We start from the raw sequence: 21,166 nt of genomic DNA on the forward strand, positions 1-21,166 counted from the left end.
TGAGATACACTGAAGCCGGGGCAGATTCGGATCTCTATCATGCAACTCGCCTAGCAAGGCAGATTGTAGACACCAGCAGTGAGGAGGAACCTAGAATAGGCAGGTTACTTGCCAATTCGAGTTGGGGTCTTTTTGCCTGCTACTGTGAGATGAAGAAAAGAGCAAATGGCGACGAGACTTTTAAGTATAGTAACAGAGCCGCTGAGAGAGCGGTAAGACTCACGCCCCATGACCATCCAGATCGACTGATGGCTTTGAATGCGCATGTGGCCCATCTTGCGGATGGATTCCGTCAAACGGGGGGATTGAACTTCTCAACCCAGCTATTGAAAGCGGTAGACTAGCAATTGAGGCAGCATCCCCTGATAGCAGTCAGCGGGGAGTGACCGAAGCAATTTGGCCTATTGTCTTCCTTGCAGCGTGTCTTGAATTGCGATATGAAGAGACAAAGGGTGCCGCAGATCTTGATGAGTCTCTATAGTCTGTCCTATCGCTGATGCTGAGTGCAATGTTGTCTCTTGTAGTGTGAATGTAATTGTTGCAACAAGTACAATTTGAAGCATTATCCGCACGTATCGAAGATCATACTATATGTGTCGTATGTATTTGTAGCCAGATCCTCGAAAACCTGGATCTAATGGCTTTCTTTGAGTGGCTGGGCCCGTTTGCGCCACTGGCGAAATTCAAAAAGTAGTGTCGAGAAGAGGTGTTTGGGATCGTACTGATACTTGGATGAGACCATCGTGCCAAGCTTAGATTTTGTCGCCTCTCTGGATATTCCCTTTGTCTTAACAAACTCCCCCCAGCGGTCGTTCGCGACATTGGCAATGCCAATTCTGAGTGCTGCTGAGCACCGATCATCTTTTTCTAGATTCAGCATCAATTCTAAACTGAACACACTATTAACAAGGTCAGTTGCTGGCAGGTGAGCAGAGACTTTACCCTTAAATCTGGGCATGTGGAATGATGGTAGATGGTCTGGGGTAGAAACGCTGAGTCGTCTCCTAAACATTCATCAAGCCCGTCTAGGAGAACTATAATACTGCCAGTGTCCACATCCTTGGTAGCGCCCACAAAGTATTTCTATAGACAGTCAAGAGTATTTGGACTCTCGTCACTGTCAATTGATTTCAAGTTTATCCCTCGGCCCCTCAGATGATACTTGCATGTTGGCTTCTGTTTCCGCGTGTGTTAACAACATTCTTATTAGAGCCTTCTTTCAGACGACAGCAGACCCATTTTTCTTTTTTCCACTGGCCTAGACTGGTTGTAACGGAGGAGAAGGCAATGCCACACGCAGTGATCATCAAAATGCCCCAATCGCCAAACAGACCACATGGAATTGCCGCTATCCCTAATTGGACAATCGCAACGAGAAATCCATAACCATAAATCCAATCCTAGACCTCCTTCGCTTTTTTTGCGTTAGAAGAAGCCTGATAGATTGAGGCACAAACCTGGGTAAGTTGGGATGGTTCAGGTCTTCCTTTTCCCTCCGCTTCTATCTTCATGTTTGTCACTTCTCATCGATCAATTTCTTCGCTGTATCTTTTATATTATCATGCATCCAGCTGTCATAATCTCTGACCATCCTTCCTGAGACCCAGCTGGAATTGACCCTGACATATCCCGTCTTTCCGTTGATAGCAATACACTGGGTGTCAGGTATTGGCATGAGCTTATTCTCGCCGAACGCCGACATACATGCATTGATTGGGTAATCAACCCACCCTTAGAGTTATTCCCATTAGCAAGCATGTATGTTATTTCTTCTAGTCCCTCTTGTACCCCCTGAAACACCAAACATCCGAGATCCAACTCACCAAAAGAAACGGATGGCGGTCCAAACCACCCGCCGGCAGCCTGTCCAAGTGTTCGTCCCACAATATCACCAAGGATGAGTAGTACAGAAAAAACATCTGCTGGATGCGTCCTTTGTTCAGAGAAGTCGCGGGTTTGTGTATATGGATGAAAATCTGTCGACCTGGGCGCTACTTCCAGCAAAGGAGGCATTTTTAATTGAGCTTATAAGAGATTCAGGAGAAACACTTTAGTCAACTGAAGCTCTATCATCATACTATTTGGTCCATGGGGTCCCATAATGCCCATGCGCATGATGCCTTTCAAATATATGCTTTTTCTATAGTATCATGATAGGGCAAGATTTAAGCTTCGTACCAAACATTGGAAATAAAGAGAGAACCATAAGATATCCTAAAAATAAGTTCCGTAGAAAAATAAGATAGAAAACAAATAGCTACCCTAAGGTTCGTCATGATTTCATTCTACAGAGAGAATAATTCTAGAATTGGATCTTCAAGAAAAAAAACTGAGCCTGTATATTAGATGGCACAGAAGAAGAATCATCTAGACACTATCAATCTCGTTCGCCTTTTTCGTAAAAAAAAGACTGGATTTTGTCCTCGGCAATATAAATAATTTAATTTCGCGTTGTGCTGTTTGGTAGGTCTTTTGAGCAAAATTGTGACAGTCCAGCTGCAGAAAACTTCTTTAAACCACATCTGTTTAGAAAGAGGTCTAGAACGTAATAACTTAGTATATTTGGGCTACTACGTGCTCTAGAAGTTTGAGTATAGCCAGAATTCGGTAGTCATCTGGTGCAACCTTCATTAGCCTGACCAATCCCAGTTCACCCGAGCTACTTAGAGTTGCCAACTATATATAAGCAATGATGTCGTCACAATGATAACTGGTATCGATAATATAACACTCTGGTCAAATTAACAAGAAGACAAGCATAATATCCAGAGCGGACTTTTGCGTTGCACATTAATATTTAGGGGAGATTGAGCGTGATGAACTGGTGACGCAATCCAAGGATGAGCTAACTACTTTGGTTGTTTGTATATATAAGTGTAACTGAGGTCTTCATCAAAAAGGGCGTTGATATCCTTATACCTTTGTCCCATTCACAAGTTTTGGAGCAATACATCAATGTAAAAGGAGACACGTTGAAAGAAGACTCGTCGTCGACGTTTCCCACCAAGCAATTCAAACTTTTTCAGTTTTTTCCACAACAATGTCAAAAATTCCGATGGACTCTCTAGACCAAGAGCAACAAAGCGACCGAGATAGTGGTATCGTTACGACAGGCACCTCTGAGAATAGCCAACGGTCAGTGAGTCGCTTGCCACTGTTGAAATTGGATTTCGGCACCGTCGGTGGTGAGAACTTGACGGCTGCTCGGCTGCATGTGGTAAACGATTCCTTTTTTGAAAATGAATCTGCCCCAAGAAATGGAGATCAACGCGTCAAGTATGTCCACAGTTGGAGTGGTCAAAGTAGTTGATTCAGCTAACGACCTTGCCTTAGCATTATAGCTATCCATGAACTGGCAGGATCCTGGAATAAGTCTTGGACATCAAAAGAGACATCCTTTTTCTGGTTACGTGATTCTCTACCAGAACATTTGCCGAAGGGAGCGCGCATCCTAAGCTTTGGTTATTCCGGCACGCCGAAGGCCGCCGCCGATGCTCTTCTTAGCGAGCTTGTCGACGACCGAGCCAAAACATCATATGTAAGTGGACATGTTGAGAAATCTGAGTCTCGGAATAATGACCTGGAGCAGAGCTTCGAGGATATTTTTATACTGCTTGGCTATAGTTTTGGGGGGTATGTTGCAAAACAAGTGAGTACTCCTTACATTATTCAAGCTATGCCTGCTCAATAGCGCCGTCTGAGATATTCCAGAGGCGTTCAGCTTGGAAAAAAATTCATTATCTTTCTAAAGCTGTGCCTTGGTAGCTGAACATAGCAAATAACTATTGGTTTTAAACGTCTAAGTTTCAATGTGGATTATCATGTCTTAATTATGGAAACTAACTTCCACTAGCTTTTTGTTTCAACCCACCTCACCTTCAACCAGCGCCAAAGAGTCTCTGAAATCCATTCATCTATTAAGGGATTTGTATTTCTTGGAGTAGACCACTATAATGTGATCGATATCCAAGTGATTCGTTCGCTTGCTCTTGGAACAGCCCTGCCAAGAGTTATCTCATGGGGCCTATCGAATCAGTGGATCGTACAGTGGTATATAGAGGACTGGCGGAATCAGATACCTCGGATAAATTATCAGTTCGCTTCTTTGGGTGGAGAACGTCTCCCAGTCGCTTGTTTCTGGGAAGCCGTGCCTACTACAACCAACCTGGTCACTAGAGTAAGTCTGAATTCCTCTTTCCTACAGAGCTATATATCTTTTTGCGGGCTCAGTGTGAATATGGCGAAATATTGAAATTGGTACTAAGACTTATTGGTTATTCCTACCCTTGTTTCTCTTCAACAAGCGCAGCGTCAAAGTGTGGCTAATATACCATAGGAGAGTAGTGTCTTGATACCCAAGGATGCCGCAACTCTTGATCTCCCGTGGGTCGAGAACTGGCATCTCAACAAAAATCACGCCAACCTGGCTCGATATGACTCTGATGATAGTGACTGTAGGAGACTGATACACTCAATTTCCTATATTATAAGGCAGATTCAGGATCCTATGGTTTCCAAAGCCCCAGGTCTTCGGAATGAGAACAGTGAAGTTGCACAAATATTACCGAATGTTCCTACTATCAAGCAAAGTTTTCAAGATTCATCGGAGGCTATAGCTCTACCTGCACCTGTTCATCTGGTGGATGATCACGCGTCATCAGAGACACCAGGTCTCCGAATTTTGTCTCTAGGTGTGTATTGCGGTTGCCCTTCCAGCCAGATAACATTGAGGTCTAACATGAAAAGATGGCGGGGGCGTCAGAGGGCTATTTTCTACTATTGTTCTTGAGGCTATTATGGAGAAAGTCCGCCAATATGACCTTCCCAATAGTCCGGATGCTCTACGGCCTTGTGATTACTTCGATCTCATCGGAGGAACAAGCACTGGAGGGTGAGTTGTCTTTCCTCTTTTTTTTCCTGTAATATATAGCATCTATGCCACTTCTGGGGGTCTCTACTTCCTCTGTAAACACATGGACTTTGATCAGGACCGAATGGGTGATTTTCGTTTAGCTAATTTGAGACTAGCCTCCTGGCAATCATGCTTGGTCGCCTTGTAAGTCAGACCAAGGCTGAGTCAACGCAATCAAGCTAATGGAAACAGAGAATGAATCTTGTCGCTTGCAAAATGGCTTATAAGACTATGGCCTCAACGATTTTTAAGAAGGGCCGATGGCGAAGCTGGGGCCCTGACTACCTCTATTTTGCGTTTAACAGGCCTTGGTTCTCTGGAGACATACTGAAAGGAGCAATTCAAGAGGTCGTATCTCAGTGGTTAAGTACCCCAGAGAAAGAGTCATTAAAACAGGGCCATATTGTTCCATCCGAGGCCTTCCTCGGAGGGCTTCAAGATACGCAGTGCAAAACGTAAGTATACCTTTGCATCGATACACGTGAAAATCTTCTAAGCAGGATTCGATAGTTTTGTCTGCGCCGTCCTTGAGGGAAGTGATAAAGTTGAACGACTGAGAGCTTACGACTCTAGTGCGGGAGGAGCCACGCGCTGTAAAATATGGCAAGCATGCAGAGCTACTTCAGCAGCACCGTTGTACTTTCCTGAGATCGAGATTAATGGCCAAAAATACTGGGATGGAGGCATGATGAGCAATAATCCCATCTTTGAGGTGTACGACGAAGCAAAGAATGTTTGTGAGGGAAGGAGTTTCGATGCGATTGTCAGCATTGGCACGGGAAAGCCACAGCACATGAATCCTGCCCAGGGGTTTGGCATAGTGAAGTACATGGCAGCCCAAATGACGAATACGGAGGGAAAACATGAAGAATTCATGGCAAAGCGTCGAGTTGGAGGGTTGTATTCTCGACTAAACGAAGTACATGATCTGCATAAAATCGGAATGGACGACTGGAAGCAACTGAATAAAGTGGAGGAGCTGGCTCTCAGGTTTATTGCGTCTCCGGAGGGCAAAACTGAGATTGATAATTGTGCCAGGAGAATTGCTAGAAGACGAAATTCCCAGTTTTGACAAGGTTGTGTTTTTTTTTTTCTTCTTTTTTTCATATGGTAATGGCAACAATAAAAACTAATAAGAATCTTACATATCGTAATACACGGCTGGGTCTTATATCATGATAGTCACTCTCTGAACTGTTGGAGAACAAAATGAAATTTAGTATGGCTATACAAGCCCAGATAATTGGTATTACTACTTCCATCTAGCCGTGCTGTGAACTTTCTCCATTATATATATATATCGGCTAGGATTGTTTGATTTCTCCTACGCCCGCACTCTTTCAGTCTTCTAAGATACTATCTTCATCGCTAGAAATTAAGCAATTGGACCACCTTTTGAATCAGGATATCGCACTTTCATGTGCTATTTATGACCGGGATATCAGACAGACAATAAACTATATACTGCTGCTGCTAATGCGATAATTGGAGTAGTCCCCTGAAATGATATTGTGATCAGCACAGAATATAGACATCTTGTTGAATTTGGTGATGGCCAGGCTTCTTTGGCCGATCATTGAAGATCATATCGTTTGCTGGAGAGAAAAGCGAGATTGAGCTTTGCGAGAGCGAGATTTCCTGTTGTTGGTTGAGTTTTGGGAATGGATGGTGGCGGTATTCCTTGACTCAATTTCTATACATATTATTCTGGATAATATATGGTGTCATTACGTTTTAACACAGCGTGCTTGAACACCCTATTCACATCTCTCACTCACCAAAGAAAGAAGTATCTTTAAGAACGAGGTATCGGGGATCATGGGTTGATGTCATAGTATGGAGATCTTGGCTGACTTTTGGTCGAATAACTTCCACTAGTTGTGGCGGTGCACTGATTGAGGGGAAATGGTTTTCCGACCCATGTTTTATGTGTTATCTTATTTCTTTAATGATATGTCCGAGACTGATATTTCACATTTGGCCTGTGTTATTTGTAGTGTCAGATTGTAAACCTTTCAAAACCTTTTGATCGAAGTCAACCTTTTCGTGGAAACCGTCAACATCCTGAAGATGGAGCACGGCCCTCGTCGGGCACATTGTGGCAGGTGCCCGTTTTCAGCCACGAAGTTCGTCCTGGAGACTTGGCCTCTAGTCTGATTGGCCATCAGATTCTTCAGAAATTAAGGTGGGGCCAAAGAACAGCCACTCCCGCTGTCTATTGCGAAAGATCCACCTTGGAACAGGATATTATTGGCTCAGTCTGTTTCCCGCACCCCGCTCAGCTCTGGTAAGGACGAGCTGAGGATATCAAATTCCTGGCGATCTAAGGTACACCGGGAATGTAAAAGATCGTTTACTTGCTGTTGCCTGCTGGGTGTCGGTTATTGAGTTTGGTCGCCTGTCCATCTTCAATGATGTGTTGTCAGAAGACTATGCTAAGCGAGATTATTACCTGCTCGCAAAGGTGTATAAGTCTGGCCAATTCCAGTCGATTATCTGCTCAACTCAAACACATTCACTCTCGATCATAATTCGAAACCATTCAAACTGCAAAAGACTTTCCAAATCTATTTTCCTTAGACTCTGTCATGAATTCCATCATCAAGCCAGAGATCGTCATTCCCTACCCAGCCAGGTCAATCCGTATCGTTGGCTTCCAAAGCAATTGCGTCTTGCTCTCACGAGACCATGCGTCCCCCTATTTTGACCAATGGCCGTCTTACTACGTGCACAACGATCAGTACTGGTACATCATTCCTGGCAAAGGAAAGTTCGAAGGATATTACTATATCAAAAGCTGGATGACGGGCAGAGTGCTATTCTCCAGGTCGGGCATGGCGCCGTACGTGGAAACAAACGAAGATGACGAAACCAACCCGCTTCACTATTTCAAAATTGAACCGGGTAGTGGTGCGTACGCCGGTTGCTTCCGACTGAAAAATTACCAATCTGAATGTTATCTTATCTCGAGAACCTCGCCGGAACCCCATGTCTACAACTGCTGGCCATCGGACCCAGTAGCTGACGAGCAGTATTTCAAATTCGACTTCGACGCTCTTGTCAACAATCTAACACCTTCAGATTCCATCGAAGACATTGGCAAATGGCAAGCCAGTCCCATTGTCCTCAAAGCAGTCAGTGTCAACCAGCTGACGAAGACTCTGGTGACTACCGGTCTTGGTATGATCCCCGAGATCGGTGGTCTACTAGCTACCCTTACGGGCCTTTTATGGCCTGACGATGAGGCCAACAACTTGAACCAAATCGATGCCGGTGTCAGGGAAATTGTGAAAGGGGTTCTGGAGGAGAAAGCAGTAGCAGACTTGCGAAGAAAGACCGAGGGGCTGAAGGAATTTATACGAAGGTATGGGCAGTCCTCGGTGGGCATCAGTCAAAAGGGCCAGCAATTGACCTATCTCTTGGGGGAGTTTACCATCATCAAGCGGGACTACCTTGATAATGAAACGCCGTGGCAGACGCTGCAGTATTTTGTCCCCATGGCTACTCTGCATCTTGCTTTGCTCCGTGACCAGCTCTTCCTTTGGGATGAGATCTATCCCGAGGCCCGCGATCAAGGGAAGGACACCGAAGTCCACCGCGCTGAGTTGCAAAGACACATCAAGCAGTACACGACCGCGGCGCAGAAAATCTTTGCCAGATGCATCAAATGGCGGATGGAAGAGAGAATCAAAGATGAGGAGTCGGTAGATGTAGAGCCGATGCGAAGGAAAGAAATTCGATTCCGCAATGTCTACGACTTTGAGCGAGGTGTCCACAAACGGTCCGAAACGAATACACATCCGGGAAGCCCTTGGGCTCCGCCACCTCCACGAAGTCGTGAGAACCTTCAATTGGATCGGTTCTACGAAAACCTGCGGGATTCGGCCGATTCCATCTACCGACAGCAGATTAAGGACCTTCTCGCACCGTCGCTACAATGGCCCCAGTTCATCAACAGGAACAAAGAGCCCATCACCCGGGAAATCATCTGCAATACAACCGAACCCATGGGTGAGGTTGTTGCAGCTGACATGAAGCACTTCAACGACCGCGAGCTTGCCGAGCAGCACGGCCAGATCACCAGGATTTCTCTCTTCGCCTGGGACCGAGTGAATGGTTTCGAAATTTGGCACGGAGATACGAGCAGTGGATTCCGTGGAAACAAGGATGGGACTGAAAGGATTCTTCATGTGGGCGAGGACGAGGCTGTGGTCTGTGTTTCGGGTAACATTGACTCCCGCGGTCTTAATTCGCTCCAATTCTGGATCAATCAGGACAAGAAAATCTGTGGCGGGGGTGGCGGTGGATTTGGGAATCCCAAGATCAGTGACAACTTTCGTCTTGGGCAGCCTTATAACGGAAAGAGCGGGACGGCTACCGCTCCTTCTACTCCCCGGTTACGATATGTGTATGGCTGGTCGTGCGACAGCAGCTCCACGATCAATATTCCAGAGATCAGCGAGCTCCTAGGGGTCGCCACCGGCGTTATCGGGTTCGGTGCCTCTCTTGCTAAGACGGAAGAGTTATAGGTCTATTGAAGAGTTGGCTGCTGAATATAATCCTGTCATCATAAGTCCAAGACAATCGAATTGAGTTTGAATTGAGATCTACCATCACACAGATTTGATATCTCTACTCTTAGAATCAGACAATCCTTCGGAACCTCATTATGAGAACCAGCTCTTGCCCGGTAGCCATAAAAATAGAATCGGGTGATTCGAGAAACACATCTGGATAGTCCATATGTAATATTTCTCTGCAACGTGTTTCACTGACTATTAAGACGGCTGATCTGAGTGCCCATGATGAGAAATAAATCGTGGTCATCCACGCCTAGTTGAAAGTATAATCGAGCTTCTGGCGGACTATATCGAGATAAACAACGAAACTTGTATTATCCATAGAACTTGGGATATTTTAGCAATACTTATATGCCTTCCAATATAGCTGGATACTATATATCTAGTGAAAAGACTCAAATGCTACTTCCCCAATAGGTTTTCTATATCATCAAATAGATAATAAGTTCCTCATTGTTCGATACTCCACGAATCCCAAAGTGAAGAATCAGGCGTGTGAGAGAAGACCATTGAAGATTCGGAATCACTCGAGTCTGGCCAGACAAAGACACAATCTGACAAGAAGGCCGCTGGGTCATGTAGCTGTAGACTGGATCATAGGTATGCCTGGTCCGCTGGAATCCTGATATCCGTGAAGGATTTCGAACACGCTTCACTCTAGTTACGCATGGGTTCATTCGGTGGCATCGTAGGTTTCCCCTCGTTTTGTGAGAGAGGCATGATGTTAGGCCACGGAGTCCACTCCCCACTGTAATTCTCTTCCAGAAAGCCGACGAGTTTGAGATCATCAGGGTGCATGCATGGCCTGCGGGATACTCGAGACGAGACTAAGATATCGATGATAAAACATCCTAGAATGATAGCCTTTTCTCGCTCGTCAATGATCCTCGCAGTGCTGGAGCGTGGTAAGACGAGAGACATCGCCATGCGAGCAGCTCGGCCGCTTAACAGCCACGCAGCTGTCTATTCTCCAAAGCCCGTGTTGACAAGAGCAAGTAGAAGTATTGCGTGGGTATGCTCCAGTTCGAATTTCTCAGTCTCACCAGGGATTAATTCCCTGGCGAGGAAATAGTACACTCTTGATTTTTTAAGAGTATTCCCTGAACCGCATGGCAGATCATTCTTGTTCTGGGAGAGGGTGTAACTCAGCAGAGCCCAGGTAACAGCCCGCTCGCCCGGTTTTGTCAAGTCTATTTCAGGGGTACTGAAATGAGTTCATAATCTCACTGAGACATAAGATATCAAACTGTTGACCATAAAATACCGCTCGACTGAAAGAGATATCCGAATATTGCTGGTGGCCTATACTAGCCATCTCATGTCAACATTCAGGGTCGATAAAACATACATGAGCGCCCCTCTCTTACAAGTTCCTGATATTTCTTATGAAAAATGTCTTTGATAACTGCCAGAAAAACATATATGGATGAACTGAATACAGAAATACACCTAGTGATGATGTTCCCCATGCGCCCTTTCATGAGGCCTTTCAACATGTTTCTCACGTAGCTCCTTGACACGCTCGCGCAGTTTCTCAATAGCTTTGTCAGCATGCTCAACCGACTCATGACTCTCATCAACCAGCGAATCTTTGACCTTTTCCAGTTCCGCGTCAAATTCAGCCGTCAGCTCTTTGAGGTGCTTCTCCCGTGTCTCACGGTTGTCAGGGAGAGAGAACTTCCAGCTACTCGCAATATCATTGAGTAGGTCCTGTCTCTCCTTGTTCAATATCCTCATTTCCCTTTTGAGATTGGCAATGTGCACGTCCACCGGCGTTGACCGTCTAGCATTATCTCCGAGGATCTTTTCAACATTCCCCCGCATATCGTCGAAGATAGACGCGTCCGAATGATTCTTCGAGATCCACTCCTTGACGCCTTTATCGAATCCTTTCCTGAATTCAGCCTTTCCAAGATAAAACAAACCCGGGAATTTCTCCGCCGCTTCTCGATACTCAGCCCCCCAGATGGTGTCCACGATACCATTAGACAGCTTGTCTATAGCGTCGTGGACAATCTCTGCGCTGTGCTTCCCCTCTGACTCAGGTGCGTTCGCTGCCCTTTCGGCCGCTTCATTGAGCAGTTTCTCGAAGTGCTCTCGGTCCAAAAGACCCTTGGACTTTACCCACGCGGTGAGCTTGTTCTGGGATACCTTTCGCGCCTTTTTGATAGCTTGGTTGCCCGCGTATCCAACCACAGCGCCTACTGCTGAAACAGCGATGGCGGGAGGAGCTGCGATAGCCGCTCCTATACCCGCCCCGACGGCGATGACAAGCATTGCTGGTGTCAGATTGACGGTGTGCTGGATGATTGCGGATTTTCTAAAGAATTTCTTCGGCTTTCTGTTTGGGGGTGGTGCGGGAGGGTCACCGGGTGCCATGGCCACCATCATCAGCCTGCTCAGTGCGGCTGGTGGGGGCATGTGCTCTGCGTGAGCGTCATCTGGGAGTTCTTCAATGAAGACATTAGAGGGATTCTTGACGAGGTCGAGAGCTACAGCGAGATGTTTCAGGCCTGCTGCTTCTCGTGCCTTTTCTGCCGGCGAGGGTTCCTTTCCATTGGCATCAACATCACCGACGAATTGTTCCCAGGGGTAATATATCTTGCCAGATACCGGGGCTGGGTCGGAAGAAGTGGCTGTCTTGACATGGCCTGTGAAAGAGCGCTCAGAGGGATCAACAGTGACACCCTCCCCAACAGCACAGTCAAAGGTAATTTCAAAAGCGTCGTTCTTGTCAGTCGTGAACGAGACCACGCCGTCCTTGTTCTCCTGGGACTTGACCTCCACTCCGTCAACTACAATAGTCAGTCCCCATCCCAGACTCCTCTATACAAAACAAGACATACCAAAGATCTTCCTCTTCACAGAATTCACCCACAACTCCGACCCCCCAGTACGGTTCTCAATCTCATACGCACCACCAGCATAGCGAATATCAAAATCCGGCCCGACCTTGGTAGCCTTCTCCAAGATGGCAAGGTCTTGCGAAAAGTCCACCTTCTCTTTATCCAGGAACTCTTGGATTTTGGCACCGTTGCCAGTATCGGCGTCGATGGTCTGGCTTAGTTCGGTTAGGAAGTCATTGTCGTAGTACTTGTCGATGTAGCGGTTTGACATTTTGATCAAGTCGGTCTGGGAATGGAGATGAGATATGGATGATGGACATGACAGCTCAGGTACTACGGATAACAGCATACGCCCTTATAAGCGCCATTCTCCACTGTCGTATCTGCACTCGCCAGCTGAAGTCGACGCCACCGCATTGCCAGGGAGGGGAACTTCAGCTCATTCGTGTTGCAAGCTCAGCGATCGACACTTTCATTGTTGGATCACTGCATGCCTGAGCTGTTCTCAGCTACCCCGCTCTCAGCTGAGGAAAACCAGCTCATCATGCAGATATCCACACCGAGTAACGCCTAGCTATTTAGCGAAGCGATACGTAAATAGCGCCCAACGCAACCATCCCATTGGCTACATTATGTACGAGAAATAGGTTCTCCAGTCGTGAAGTGTCAGGCTAAATTAGTGAAACTATATACTAATGGACGTAAGTGTCTGATTGGCTGCTATAGGTTCGCAGAATCAGTCACACTGCATTAGTGTATATCTGCGGCGGGGATGGGTGGGCGCCATATCGGGTACTTTTTCCGCTGTGTCCACTCTGAGTTGTTGATACTACCAGCACGGAGAAAGACTGAAAAATGGCAGTAAGAATGAATACCGTCTACTGTATTATGCTATGTAATGTGGAATAATGTAGTCATTCGAATTATTACTCAAAACAATGCATCTAGCCCCAATTCAACTAGACTATCTACTTCGACTTCATCTTACCCATAACAAACACATCATGCGGCGCCCGGACCGTCTTGAGATCAATGAAATGCAGTCCAGGAGCAAACACATTAGTACTGGCAAAGTACTGGAGCTCATCGAGGCCAAACTTGAACTTATCCAGCTTGACCTTGAGGTCCTTGTATTTGCTGGTCGTGCTGTCTGGGATGGTCATCTTGGGCTGGTTCTCGTCCTTGAACTGGAATTCAAAGTCGAGTTTGTTGTCGTTCAGGGTAGCGATGTCCGAACGGTTCTGATGGCGTTAGTCCTGATGTATAATGTGGCTTGGGAGTTCGATACTCACATCACCAATCTTAGCTTTAATAGTCGATGAATCGTCTACCACTCTGTCCGCCACGTCAAAACCGCCGTGAATCGTGGACCTCCACCACACCTCGAAGGAGTGTTCCCATTCCCACGACGCCTGGGGCATGGAATCCTTGTTATTAATAATGTTCAGCTTGACGGGATGGCTGGAAAAATTGAGATCGATCGATCTTGCATTATCATCCGAGAAAAACCCACTTGAATAACCGCCCGATGCGATGGCTTTGACCTTGTCGAAAACCAGTTCCAGCTGGAATCCCGAGTCGACTTTGTTTGCAGTCACCTTGCCCTTTTTATCGTCGCCTTTGGCGAGTGTTTTGCAGTGCTCTTGTATCTGGGGCACGAGGTATTTATCCTGGAAGAGTCGGTGGGAGATGATGATGGCGCCATTGTAATCCTTGGTATCGAAGGGCGTATCCGTAACAGCAAAGACAGGACCATTCTTTCCCTCCTGATAGCCACCCACTGTCTGAATGAAAATATCCAAAGCCCCTTCACGCGTAGACATCTGGAAGGCCTTGGGCCGGAAGAGATCCGCGACAGCCTTCACCGACTTGTCGTTGGGGATATTGTTCACTTCTCCCAGCTTGATATCGAGGAAGCGGGTGTTGTGCGGGCTGCGAATGTCCTTCTCGATCTTTCTAATAGCCCTCTTTGCCAGTGTCTTGCCGGCCTTATCCACGCTGGCTGGAGGATCGATGGACTTCCACTCGAGGTTTTCGTTCTGCATATGCAGGATAATGTGGTATACACTGGCATCCGTCTTGTCTTCGAAGACGATGCTACTCTTTGCATCCTTTATAGAGATGAATTAGCAATCCACTCGCCCAAGTCTCAAAGTGTTGCTCACATGCAGAGTCTGATTTCCATCAATTGCCTTAATCGGCGCCGTGATCGAAAGACTATACCCGAAATCCTCAAACTTGTACGTCTGGCCTTCATCATCATCACCCCAGTCATTGCTCCAAAAGGTCCCCTCAAGTTCAATCTTCAGGGTAGCTTTGATGTCCGTCGTCGAAAACTGCAGCTGCGGCTTGTGCATCGTGACTTTATACCCAAGGTGGTCGTCCGTGTAATCAATCTCTTTGGCTCCGAGAGGCCCCGACCAGGCATCTTTGAGGAGATTGTTGAGGTCATCGCCGGCGGCGTAGGAGACGAGGATGTCCCAGTCTTCGGTGACGGATTTTGGGGCCATGTTGATGAGATTGTTTGGATTGAATGGAGTGAAATGAAGTAGGAGGAATGGAAGTGTAGTACAATGTATAGGGATAAGAATGTCGGGATACTTATACCAAGACGTATAAATTACCGTGTCACTGATATTCACTCGATACGAAGGCCTGGCCAGATATTCTCTGCCAGCTCAGCCGACTCAAAGATCATCATCCGAATGACCCATATCCCGCCAAGTACAGATGAAGCCGAACACATCCCAGCTGAACTCGAGCACGGGACAGCTGCAGGATTCCGCATTCGGCGGTGGCTAATCCAATTGACGAAGAATAAGCCAGAATTAATTCAGCACAGACTGTGACGAGCGTGCATGAGCTGAAAAGCAACAACTCTGCAGGTGGAAATGCGGGTCTGATTGGCCTGCAGGATTGCCCCCGCTCCGATGCAGCTATACTAGTTTGTTGCCAGCGAACCCCTCATGCGATGATCCAACAACAGCTGAATGTATTTATTTACAAGTATTTATATAGCAGAATACTGTATACTATCACCCCCTCACTCCATTCCAAACCAAAGCCAACATGCCCTCAATCGACCTCGACACCATCAAATATCCCCCCGTCAACCCCTCCCTCATCCTCTCCGTCTCTGACGCCCCTTACAATGAATCCGCCCATGCCTTTCAAACCCAAATCCTCTATGTCGAGAAATACTCTCTGGAAAAATATCTGTCTGCCGAGGAACCCCCTGCCCCTCCTACCCCACACCACCGCATCACACGCTTCCATCTCTTCACGCATGAACTTATCCTAGGCGGCGATGAGAAGACGTTAGGCTTCGGCCTTTCTGGTGGTGATGGGACTGCTGAGAATACCACTGGTGGCTCAGGAGGGGAGATTGTATTGTGTGTGGAGGATGGGATGATTGATAAGAAGGGGTTGGAGAAATTTAAGCTTGATGGTGAGTTATCTTCACTCGTGTGCAAGACTAGGACAATACTAACTGGATATAGTCTCCGGTGGCACTGGATTCAGTCCGACTCCTGTCCCTGGTAAGGATACCGGGGCTGATGGCGGAAATGGAGGAAACGGCGGCCACATTCAGATCTTCCTTGGTCAGACAGGCGAAGAACAAGGACAGCCAATTAAAAAGATTGCTAAATTTATCAATGACCTCCACGCCATTATGGTGGAAGGCAAGGGCAAGGACTGGAAATGGCCCGACAGTTTCAAAGATGATGAAAAGTTCATGACAACCCTGAAGGAGCTTGTGACGCTTTCCAAAGAGAAGGATGTTACTGAAGTCCACGAAATCGACTGGAAGTCCACCGATGATGCCTTTAAGGGTGAGCTTAGTGCTTTCAACAAAGCACTTGGCAAAATGCACAAGGCCTTCCAGCCGCCAGAGGTCACGGACGAGGAGGATGATCGACTCGCGCTCCTCGAGAAGAGCGCAGTCTGGAAACGAGGCAAATACGGCCACGGAGCCCGTGGAGACAAGGAGGATGGCAAGAATGGCAAAGATGGGAGAGACGGGATGGTGTTTTCCAAATGGCTCACTGTGAAGAAGATTCTTGATAGCTCAGCCTGCCTTGCTCATCCTGGCCAGTGTCAGATGCTGCTTGATAAAGCCAATGTTTTGTACTTCCTGGGTACGCCAAAGTCGACGGCAAAAAGCAGGTCGATCCTGACTGGTTTGGAAAAGCGATTGGTGTTTCTGGGAGGCGATCAAGACAACATCTGTGACTCCAGCATTGCGGACGCATACGAATCAGCTGAAAAGCGGCTGTTTATCCATGCCACTGATCCTGTATCCGACGACAAGGACCCAGACTGGAAGAAAAAGCAGAACGAAGAGCCAGCCGCAGTCAGACAGCTACGTGCTATTCGTGATGAAGCCAGCAGAGTCCGCAAGCAGATCGACTCTGGCTTCGACTTCTACGGTCCTGATGGAGACATCATCCCGAACCTGGCTTTCGAAACATACGAAAACAGCCTGAAAGACTTTATCGAGCATGCAGCAGCCATGGAAAACTCATACAGGGACTATCAGGAGGCGTCGAATGATGCTGATAAAAAGAAAACAGCCCTGGTGTCTGCTTCCAATGCCACGGCGCAGAGAAGAAGCACCAACGAGTATTACTACAAGAACGCTCTCGCTGTCGTGGAAGAAAATTCAACCAAGATTGAATATCTGACAGCACCACTAGACAAAGCCAGAAAGTCACTCGAGGGCGAAGTGGACACTGTTCAAAAGCTGATCCAAGACGCGTTCAATGTCTCGCTCAAGGATGCGGTTTCGGCAATCGGCCAGGTGCTGTTCACGCCGAGCAAGGCAATGCCTATTATGGCTGGGATGCAAATGATGGATTTGTATGAGGATGCATCGACCAAGATTGAGAATGACCTTGGTGAGAAGCTGAAGAAGAGCTACGTCATCAAAAAGATCAAGAAGATCACGAAACCTACTTTGGAGGGGCTGTACGACCAGTACTCAACGTCAGACGATGGCAAGGTGACGCTGAAAGAAGGCGACACGACCAAGCTCGCCGTGGCTGAAGAGGATTTGGATAGCCTGATCGACAGTATTGCGGACAAGCTGGAAAATGGGGATGCGGCTGCGAAAACAGCAAAGGAGAGGTTTGAGAAATATATCTGTAAGTGGGACACCTTCAAAGCCATATAGAGCTAACACATTGCAGCCCTGATCAAAGAGCGCAACAACGCAGTGGTGCAATACAACTCGGCCCTGACTCTCATGCGTAAGAGCGAAAAAGACCGAAACACCATCGACGCCACCGAAACAGGCATCTCAGAGCAGCTCTCAGACCTGAAAACCGAGAACCCAATGCTGGTCCTGTTCATGAAGCGCCTCTACACCGACGCTCTCACCGACACGCAGCTCATGTTCAACCGCGCCCAAAAGGCACTGGATTTCGAATTCCTCACCAACTTCAACGCCTTTGCTAACCTGTCAGACTACTCATCCTCGCATTCCAGCGCAGCCCTACTGGAATCAGCAAAGGTGGAACTCCTCAAGCAGCATCTCACACTCAAGAATGCCCGCAGACCCCGCCAGCCGTTCACCAATGTCAAATACCCCCTCAGCAAGCTCGATGTGGGCGGCCTCATGCCCGGCTCCACAGGCAACATCAAGCTGATGGTGAACATCGCCCGCAAGACCGGCGACCCCTTCGAAGGCAAGGCCGACGTGCGACTCACCAAAGTGCGCTTCTTCGCTGAGGGTGCAACCACCAAGTCTAAACAGCTCAATGTAACTCTGACTCATGAGGCCACGGAAACCATCTACGATGAGCACGGAGCCGCGTATCGCTTCTCGCATCCAAAGCAGATTGTCGCGTTCAGCTATAACACTGAGACTATGGCAGTTGGTGACTCGGATGGAACGATTGGGGAGCAGCATGGAAAGGATGGCTATTCACTGGTGGGACCGTTTACGAGCTGGTGGATTGATATCCACGAGAGCAATAACAAGGGACTGGGTGGTGATATTAAGAATGCGTGGTTCGAGTTTGATGGAGAGGCCAGGCCTGTTGTTGCGTCCTGAGGGGCTTTACCCAACAAAGGTAATTTCAATTTATCTCAGCTACTTGTCATAATATGCAAAATGGGAATTCACTGAATATTGAATCGTCATGGACTTCGACTGAGGCTGCAGGTAGCCTGGTACCTAGACATTGATACTATGACTAAATAAAAAGGCGAGTTGTAATAGACTATCATTGAAAAGGGGTCCACGAAACCAAATCGTAATATGTCCAGAATTTATCATCCATCCACATGCTTTATGTTCTATCCACACCCCTAAATTCCTGATACAGTATAGTCGGTCATGTGACCTTTTTTTTTTTTTTTGCCCCTTGAGTATTCTGTCTTGTATTCTTCACCATGCGATTGCTATAATTTATAGGTAGTATTAGGCTTGTATTCAGCAGATTTAAAGGGCTATTTTCAGTAGCCTATAGTTAAATTTTTATCACATTTAGATTTCTAAGTTGGGGAAGGCAGTGGTAATTAGAGCCCTGTAACCATAATAACCAAAACCACCAAACAACCACCAAACAACCACCAAACAACCACCAAACAACCACCAAACAACCACCAAACAACCACCAAACAACCACCAAACAACCACCAAACAACCACCAAACAACCACCACTAGGTATCAACCACTATCGACCACCACCATAAACCGCCCACGAACCATAACCATGTCTATAGCTACAGCTGCCTTACTAGTATTTCAGTATATAATAAGCCTACTAGGGTAGCTCATTGAATAATCCCTTTCAAAAATATAGTAGTTATATTGTTTCGACCAGTACACTCCGCTGTTTAATGTTCACGTAGTATGGTACTACAAGATTTTTTTTTCTTTTCTTTCTTTCCTTTTTTTTTTTTTTTTTTTTTTTCCAGGCCCAGCCGCATGGCAGCCGAGGTAGTCTACTTAGTCTATTGCGGCGCAGTGCATGGAAAAAGCAAATCAATGCTTCCTATTGGTCCATACCAAATCTTCCAGAAACTGGACTTTCCGGACTTAATCCATTTTGGCCCACTGGAAGGTCGAAGGAAAATAAGGTACGGACCAATCAGAAACATTCTGAGCAACAAGGCTCTGTCTGCACACGAATGTTCGATTGGATCGAACCAAAACGTCCTTCTTCTGTCTGTGTAGAGGATTTTATGTTATTTTGATAGCTAGACCTATGAAATAAAAGGGGGATGAGTGCCTCTCTCCTCACGATGAAAACTTCCTTAAATCCAAACAATGGGTTGGTCTAAGGAAGCAGTCATCGCACTTGTCTCTTTACTCGTCGTTGTTCTTTTACCATTGATCCCTCCCATTTGGAAATGCATGAAACGACGGCACAAACGGCCTGCTATATGTATGTACATTTGTCTTGCTACAATATGTCTCCGTGTTGACTCCCACCCAGTGAAATACGACCCCAGAACTTCGCCATCTCGGACAAGCAATACCGATCAAGAGTTTGATCTTGAGTCTGGTTTGTGTAGCCAGTATAGCTCTAGAAGTAAGTCATTATAGTCTGGCTGTTTTGGGGTTATACTCACGCATTGAGACAGTGTACCAGGAAGAGATAAGCGTGACCAGAAGAACGGTTCTGGCAAGCGATGTGTCCTTCAAATTGCGGTGAATTAATTACTATATCTGTCGATCTGGCAAGTCAGCTGTATGATTAGTGTTGTTTCAGGGTGGGATTATCATGGTGTATCATAGATTTTTACAGGGATAGATTGTGCTACTTCCGCGTGTTTTTATGTTTTGGCAACAGTTCTTCTAAATATAACATTTATTATATGCAAATATACAAATCGGGCAATTAGTCTGACTTATGAAATTGCTGATCGGTTGCGTCGTAGTCGATACTACCAGGATGGTGCCCCTTTTCCACAGCCTCGCGAAGAGTTTTCATGAGATACACCCCTGTCAGACTAATGAGGCTGCCAATCAATTCCAAGTCTTAGACCGCCAGAGACATACCTTTTGGTGCTGCTGCCTGGTGAGTAGATATTTATCTGTGGCTGTGGCAGTTCCTGTCAGTCAGAGTCTATCATAAGCTATTCTATCTTTCACAATTGTTATTTTCTCGCAAAAAAACACAATGATGCCCAAGCGAGCACCACGAATCCACCAGGCATTATGGAACAGGCACAAAAGGGAAATAATCGCAGTTTTCCTCGCACCAAAGTCGAGTTTAAATCGGACAAGAGAGTATATGAGAAATAAGTATGGGTTCAATGCAAGGTACAGTCTACCCTATTATTGTTGTTAACCTTGAGTCTGACTGGCCTGCGTGTAGCATAAAGCAATATACAACCCAACTGAAACACTGGGGGATCGGAAAGAATACAAAAGCGAGTAAATGGAAGTACACCTGCTATAAACTGCGTGAACGGGAGTTGCAGGGAAAGCCCAGTGCTGTGTTGAAACATGACAGGAAGTTGGATGATAAAACAGTGCAGAAGGAAACTTCACGAAATGTCAGCTTGACGGACATGTCTACTATGGACTTGGGTATTTATTTTCTTCATCCAACTGCCATAGAGGAAGCTAATTGATGGCTAGATGAAGATATTCCGACCCCATCGGATATCCAGATTGTCACTCCACCTCCAACAAATGATGAACTCCTTTGTATGAGAGTTCGCGTTGACAACCTCCCTTGGATTCAGTTCAAGTTGGAAGTACAATCAATCGGTATCATCATATTTATACAGTGGTTGGGACTCAGGCTAATTTAATAGTGTGGAGTGGGCTTGCCCTCAACCTACAGCTTCCCGTATTTACTCCGGGGCA

General features: G+C 46.5%; 7 protein-coding genes across 7 annotated transcripts; 4 read left to right on the top strand and 3 right to left on the bottom strand.

Annotated features, from left to right (window-relative positions):
* Window positions 1-1,516: 1,516 nt before the first annotated feature.
* ASPWEDRAFT_737294 (uncharacterized protein) lies at window positions 1,517-2,016 on the bottom strand (the record flags this gene model as incomplete). Its single annotated transcript, XM_040839370.1, has 2 exons — window positions 1,517-1,654; window positions 1,705-2,016. The coding sequence occupies 2 exons, from the start codon at window positions 2,011-2,013 to the stop codon at window positions 1,517-1,519; spliced, it is 447 nt and encodes a 148-aa protein (XP_040690094.1).
* A 1,024-nt stretch (window positions 2,017-3,040) lies between these two features.
* On the top strand, window positions 3,041-5,984 carry ASPWEDRAFT_25895 (uncharacterized protein; the record flags this gene model as incomplete). Its single annotated transcript, XM_040832785.1, has 9 exons — window positions 3,041-3,276; window positions 3,334-3,538; window positions 3,625-3,633; window positions 3,854-4,177; window positions 4,337-4,691; window positions 4,747-4,891; window positions 5,029-5,056; window positions 5,141-5,367; window positions 5,423-5,984. 9 exons carry the CDS (start codon window positions 3,041-3,043, stop codon window positions 5,982-5,984), a joined length of 2,091 nt encoding a protein of 696 aa, XP_040690095.1.
* A 1,516-nt stretch (window positions 5,985-7,500) lies between these two features.
* On the top strand, window positions 7,501-9,441 carry ASPWEDRAFT_737296 (uncharacterized protein; the record flags this gene model as incomplete). Its single annotated transcript, XM_040839371.1, has 1 exon — window positions 7,501-9,441. The coding sequence occupies one exon, from the start codon at window positions 7,501-7,503 to the stop codon at window positions 9,439-9,441; it is 1,941 nt and encodes a 646-aa protein (XP_040690096.1).
* Window positions 9,442-10,899: 1,458 nt separating this feature from the next.
* Window positions 10,900-12,686, bottom strand: ASPWEDRAFT_181434 (uncharacterized protein). Its single transcript, XM_040831876.1, has 2 exons — window positions 12,339-12,686; window positions 10,900-12,287 (listed from the first exon to the last, which is right to left on the bottom strand). Exons 1-2 carry the CDS (start codon window positions 12,607-12,609, stop codon window positions 10,942-10,944), a joined length of 1,617 nt encoding a protein of 538 aa, XP_040690097.1. The 5' UTR covers window positions 12,610-12,686; the 3' UTR covers window positions 10,900-10,941.
* Window positions 12,687-13,306: 620 nt separating this feature from the next.
* Window positions 13,307-14,848, bottom strand: ASPWEDRAFT_169944 (uncharacterized protein; the record flags this gene model as incomplete). The annotated part of the gene is made up of 3 exons (XM_040830545.1): window positions 13,307-13,579; window positions 13,631-14,449; window positions 14,504-14,848. 3 exons carry the CDS (start codon window positions 14,846-14,848, stop codon window positions 13,307-13,309), a joined length of 1,437 nt encoding a protein of 478 aa, XP_040690098.1.
* Window positions 14,849-15,384: 536 nt separating this feature from the next.
* ASPWEDRAFT_37990 (uncharacterized protein) lies at window positions 15,385-18,578 on the top strand. The gene is made up of 3 exons (XM_040834807.1): window positions 15,385-15,786; window positions 15,839-17,482; window positions 17,528-18,578. The coding sequence occupies exons 1-3, from the start codon at window positions 15,408-15,410 to the stop codon at window positions 18,391-18,393; spliced, it is 2,889 nt and encodes a 962-aa protein (XP_040690099.1). The 5' UTR covers window positions 15,385-15,407; the 3' UTR covers window positions 18,394-18,578.
* Window positions 18,579-20,440: 1,862 nt separating this feature from the next.
* Window positions 20,441-21,164, top strand: ASPWEDRAFT_37993 (Clr5 domain-containing protein). Its single transcript, XM_040834808.1, has 3 exons — window positions 20,441-20,614; window positions 20,670-20,884; window positions 20,936-21,164. The coding sequence occupies exons 1-3, from the start codon at window positions 20,472-20,474 to the stop codon at window positions 21,109-21,111; spliced, it is 534 nt and encodes a 177-aa protein (XP_040690100.1). The 5' UTR covers window positions 20,441-20,471; the 3' UTR covers window positions 21,112-21,164.
* Window positions 21,165-21,166: the final 2 nt, after the last annotated feature.

Source organism: Aspergillus wentii (assembly GCF_001890725.1).
Source record: "Aspergillus wentii DTO 134E9 unplaced genomic scaffold ASPWEscaffold_3, whole genome shotgun sequence".
Classification (NCBI taxonomy): domain Eukaryota; kingdom Fungi; phylum Ascomycota; class Eurotiomycetes; order Eurotiales; family Aspergillaceae; genus Aspergillus; species Aspergillus wentii.